This window comes from Primulina eburnea, chromosome 3 (assembly GCF_022965805.1).
Source record: "Primulina eburnea isolate SZY01 chromosome 3, ASM2296580v1, whole genome shotgun sequence".
Classification (NCBI taxonomy): domain Eukaryota; kingdom Viridiplantae; phylum Streptophyta; class Magnoliopsida; order Lamiales; family Gesneriaceae; genus Primulina; species Primulina eburnea.
In genome coordinates, this window is record NC_133103.1 from 50,096,636 (window position 1) to 50,102,162 (window position 5,527).

At 33.4% G+C, this 5,527-nt stretch overlaps 1 protein-coding gene across 1 annotated transcript; it reads right to left on the reverse strand.

The window, feature by feature from the left end:
- Positions 1-1,976: 1,976 nt before the first annotated feature.
- LOC140827810 (germacrene A synthase-like) lies at positions 1,977-5,527 on the reverse strand. The gene is made up of 7 exons (XM_073190657.1): positions 5,249-5,527; positions 4,409-4,679; positions 3,911-4,286; positions 3,514-3,732; positions 3,289-3,427; positions 2,944-3,189; positions 1,977-2,369 (listed from the first exon to the last, which is right to left on the reverse strand). The coding sequence occupies exons 1-7, from the start codon at positions 5,336-5,338 to the stop codon at positions 2,073-2,075; spliced, it is 1,638 nt and encodes a 545-aa protein (XP_073046758.1). The 5' UTR covers positions 5,339-5,527; the 3' UTR covers positions 1,977-2,072.

Sequence of the window (5,527 nt, forward strand, 5' to 3'; positions counted from 1 at the left end):
TTAAGAGACCAAATATTATATGCTTACGTTCATGAAGAAAATAGACTTTGGCAGTAATTGGCTACTCTGATTCAAACTACGCTGGCTGCATTGATTCACGAAAATCCACTTTATGATATATTTTCATGCTAGTTGGTGGAGTTGTATCTTGGAGGAGTGCAAAGCAGATATTGACTGCTATTTCCACTATGGAGCTGACTTTGTAGCTTGTTTTGAGGCAACATCACATGGTGTATGGTTGAAGAGTTTCATTTCAAGGATTAGAATAATGGATTTTATATCTAGGACATTAAGAATATATTTTAACAATTCCGCTGCCTGTTTTATGGCTAAAAATAATAAAAGTGGCACTTGAAGCAAACACATAGACATTAAGTATTTACCTATACGAGAACGTGTTAAAGATAAGAAATTAATTATCGAGCACATTAGCACTGAATTAATTATTTCAGATCCTTTGACAAAAGGCATATCACCATTGAAACTTAAGGATCATACAGAAAGAATGAGACTTGGTTCTTTTATGAACTTTTGTTGTAAGAACAAATTAATGAAACTTTGATGCGATATTTTCTCATATTTGTTGTGCACACATTCATTGATTCGAGAAATATCAGTAAAGTTGACCTCGAATAAACATAATGTTTATTCACTAAGTTATACAGATTTGAGATACATAATGCATTGTAATAAATGGATGATATACTAGCTTTTAGAGGACATATCGCAATGATTCATGTGTTTTGTTTTCTCCTATAGTAAATGAGATATATATGGCCAAGTAGGAGAATGTAAGAAAAAATGGCCTACATCAAAGGAAGAAAAGACGTGTAAGGAATAGAGACAACCGTAGCCTACATTTTTTAAAAATGGTACATGCACAACCTCAACTTTAGAAAATAGAGACACACATGCATCTTTTCTTTTTGACAATCAACCTATCGCAATCACTCATTGATGGTATGAGAGACCTATAAATACAACTGATTGAGTTCCCTAAGCATACACCTCATAAGAACGAAAATACACCATCTACAGAAAGTTGGAGTGCTTAGAAGACTTCAATTGAAAGAAAACAAAAAACTTACAAATTATTAGATGGCCGGAGGTAATGCTTGAACCGCTTCCTCATATTGTTTATCATGTTCATAGTTGTGTAAAAACATGATTTTGTTGAAAAAACTCTAACAAACATGTCATTAAACCCAAAAGAAATGGGTCACACCATCAATCTTATTATCAATCTTGGAAAATAAACGGAAGATCATCTTCATTTCAAGGTATACTCTATTTTTTCCTAAACAATCTCTAGTTTCCGGAGTACATTTCTTGAAGTAATCCCTGACTTAAGCGTCGGAGGGTTTTCGCCGAGTATCCTCAAACAACTCTAACATTTTTCGCAATACAGGTGTCGACCCACAAAGTTTACTTTTGAGAAACACTGAAGGATCATCTAGACACACGGAGTGACCGATCACTCAGATATACTAATTTCGGTAACATTGTATATTTACTATATCATCATCTTTTCCATGATTGACCATTAAGTCAATATTGACTTTTGAAACTAATAATAATAGTATAATCTCTTGCACCTAATGAGTTCAAACAACATAAGAAATAGAAAAAGAACACATCATCATCAAGTGAAAATTAAGTTGAAGAATGGTCTCTCCATTGGGAAATAACAATCAACACAACTTAGGTAAACATTTGTCCAATTTACATACACATTAATCTATTCAAACAGGTTCATGAATAATTAAATATGCACGCGGGCAGTTAATTAGGTGTTTGATCCTGGTCAAAAATCATTTTTGATTTGTAACATTCTTTAAATAAAAACACATGATCTCAAGTTTTGTATTATGTGTTTTTTCCAAAGGAGGTCATTTTTTTTATTAAAAAAAAAATTCCTTAAACATTAGATAAGTGCAGGAGGAAACATAATTTTCTAGCAAATTAAACACAACTCATTATTTTAAATTAATTTTATTCAAAGTTAAAGGTTACCTTCTTGATCAAACATAGTTAACAGAAACAAAAACAATGCTTACATTGATTTGAAATGTCTAAATCTTGAAGGGTTCGATGTACATTGCGACTATGAGCGGCTTTATAACCTTTTCTGGGTGAGTATATCCATCTTCATTGTTCTTGTATATTACATCTATTACCCTTGTGATGTTGAGGATTATCATAAGAACCTCCTTCGAACACGGAAATGGTCTCTTGAAATTCTCATTAACATCCTTCCACGCATCTGTAGCCATTTCCTCAATCTTATTCATTGCCTCTTCCATTGTCACACCGTAATCCTTCATGTAGCAGTCGATACCGGTGGATTTTTGGCCTCTTCCTTTTTCGACCTACGATTATGTTGAGCTAAATTAATACTAAATCTAACTATATATACCTAACACTTCAAACATCTTAGGGTTGCATCATCTGTGCAATGCTCGTTTATATATGATGCTAAATAATCTGAATACCATTGTGAAGAAGTTATTTTACAAGCTCATTGTGTTGAGTACTCTCACTTGTAGGGATTGTCCCTATGATCCTCAGGCATGGCGAAATGATCTATAGAACTCAGGGACTCAAACTATGTAAGAGCATATGTCCCTATGATTGCGTATCCTAGGGACGATTTAACATGATTGCGTATTCATGGACTGAGGTTAATCATTTTCATGAAATAAAAATATATTTGAATTGATTGCAAGCATATATGATTATGATTAGTTTCACATGTATGTGGACCTTGGGACTGAAGTTCAAACCTATAAGATTAGAAAGAAAAACTTTCCAATTTCCATCAGATATCTAGGCATAAGTACTGTTAAAAAGCTCGCCTTTTCCCTCATGTGTCGAAATCATTAGTCTTTTACAGATTTAGACTTAGATATATATATATAGACATCATGGTCATCCAGTTTGTACCTTGTATGTAGCTTTATCGCCAACCAAACGACTAATTTCTAGGCTTGCTCCAAGAATCCTCGGCATCATGTTCAGCCATTCGAACTCCACCTGAGTGGCAAAATCCGTTCCCATCAATGATGCATTCGAAAGGAAGAAGTAAGCACAAGTTGTGAGCGCGTTGCTAAGGTACTCCCAAAATGGTGGCAAGTAACCCTCAATAAACCACTTGGCCTCAACATTGTAGCTCCTCACTTGTTCTTTGAACTAAACAACATCGCATACAAATTAAAAAAACATATATGTCCGATTCAATATAATCACATGAAATGATTTTATCTTGTAATATAATGAGAAGATTAGTACTGCATCTATCGTATAGTCGACGGCATAGGATCTTCCTTCCTTCGCTAATTCTTCCTTAAATCCCGCGTAGAGTTTTAAAATTGCGGTATAAAGTGGTTTCATGTACTCCGGGAGTATATCAATCTCTCTAATGTCCCACCTGAAACAACCAACAACGAATTATTATATTAAGCAGAAATTTTATTTGCTAAGAGCGCCAGTTGTGAATTTTTTATTTTTAATTACCTTTGAATTGCTTTATTGTATGCATCTAGTTCTTCAATTGTACCATAAGCATCAAATGTATCATCGGTTAAAGATAAAAATTGGATGACTTTCGTCAACATAACTCGAGCTCGAGAAAATCGTGGCAAATGAGACGCTCCCATTGCCCAAAAGTAACACTCGACAATTCTATCTCTGGCATAAGGAAGTTGGGATGTAAGATTCATTTCTCTCCACCACCTGTAAAATAACAAGAACAATTAATTACAAACATTTTAAGTTTCGAAATATGCATGTTAAAATTAATGAACCTGTCCAAAAGTAAGGACTGTCTTAAATTGTCACTTCTTAAATCTTCGTTACATATAAATGTGTGTGTGTGTGTTTGTTAGACATTAAGTTGTGACAGCAATGTTACCTTGACACTTCATAGAGTTCTTGTTTGTGCAACATTTGCACTGCATTGTAGTCTAATTTAGCAAACTTCAAAAGTGATTCATCTCTAGAATATTCATCCTCCTCGTAGACAGTGATGTAATGATGTGACTCAAATCTTGGATACCCCAAATGCAATGGTTGCACGAGGGCGTGCTCGACTTGTCTGTTGAGGGGTGATTGGAGGTTTGTTGCCATGGATTTGAGGCAGTCTTTTGTGAAAACAAGGGCATCTTCCAGTATATTTTCTTTGCGCTTTCTCAAATGTGCTGCTTCATACAAACTCAACAAACCCCTAACATCACTTTTAAGAGACTCTTTGAACTTTCCATCGCCACCCCTGAATTTTCTAAATACATCTGATTGAAACGATAGTCAATTTTTCAGAGGATAATTATGGCATATGTCTTACACACACACACACACACACAAGTGTATGTTTATATATGTATGTATATTTCTATGTATAGCGCGCATATACCAGAAGTTAAGTGAAGTCCATGTTGCCTAAACAATCGAAAATGGATTGAAACTGTGTTTAAGTCATAGGCCTCATCTTCGTAATTGGTATTCAGGCCAAAATAATGCTCCAATTTATCTTCGATTTCGTCGTCAAAGTGATACGATACGCCAAGGCGTTCTAGTGCATCGATTAAACTCATAGTATCCACCATTTTGCTTTCTGGATTTGTTAACTTAGTCTTCACTTCATCTTTCAACAATTCAATATCCTTGGAATATTTTTTTGCTATCTGCATAAAAACATCAATCAAACATTCTCTTATAATTTCAAAATGCACGAAATATATTATTAAATTAGCAGAAACCCTTTAAAGATATGATCATATTAAATGAAGTGAACCTAAAATCGATACTTATACCAGAAATAAAATTTAAACATCCTAAATTTGTATTAATAATCTAACATGCATGTCTCTTGCATGTGAAGAATTTAGTCTTAACTAGCATAAATATATAGCCTATAAACAAAAGTTTCTACTTAAAAAATAGGGAATTCAATTCGTCCTGGTTAAACGAATTTTTCCCATCATTTTTTCGTTGAAGTCTAGTTAATCTATTATTAAAAAAAAATGTAAACAACAATAATAATTGCATGCAAGCCTTTTTTTAAATATAAACGTGTAAAATATGCATTGCGAGATCAGTAATAATATGGGGAAATTCTTTGGAAATTCTCACTGTTAGCCATTTAAATTAAATTAAATAAATCAAGCACAAGAAAATCAATTGTTTTAATAATCTAATCTTTCGCACGTAATTAAAAAGGTCGAAAAAACATAAACATTAGAAGAAAAAGTACCTCATCATCGAATGCGAAATTCGCGAACTGATCCCCCCAAAGGCTTGGAGCAAAGTTATCTATCGGGCGAACAATTTCCTCCGGGTTCATTTTTGAGTATGTATAATATATGATACAAAAAGAAATATCGATCAAATGAATTATAATATGAATATTTTTCGATAAAATTATCGTATTACAACTCTATTTTTCTTTTATACTCAAAATCACTCTTTTTTTCCTTCACTATATATGACCTTCTCTCAATTGTAACGACTCTTTCACTATTTCATTTTTTGC

Excerpts from the sequence above, each read along its gene's own strand:
- LOC140827810 (XM_073190657.1), bottom strand. The coding sequence starts at position 5,338 with ATGAACCCGGAGGAAATTGTTCGCCCGATAGATAACTTTGCTCCAAGC. Across the intron at positions 4,287-4,408 it reads TGGACTTCACTTAACTTCTG|ATGTATTTAGAAAATTCAGG; the intron begins GTATATGCGCGC and ends CGTTTCAATCAG. Across the intron at positions 2,370-2,943 it reads GCGATAAAGCTACATACAAG|GTCGAAAAAGGAAGAGGCCA; the intron begins GTACAAACTGGA and ends ACATAATCGTAG.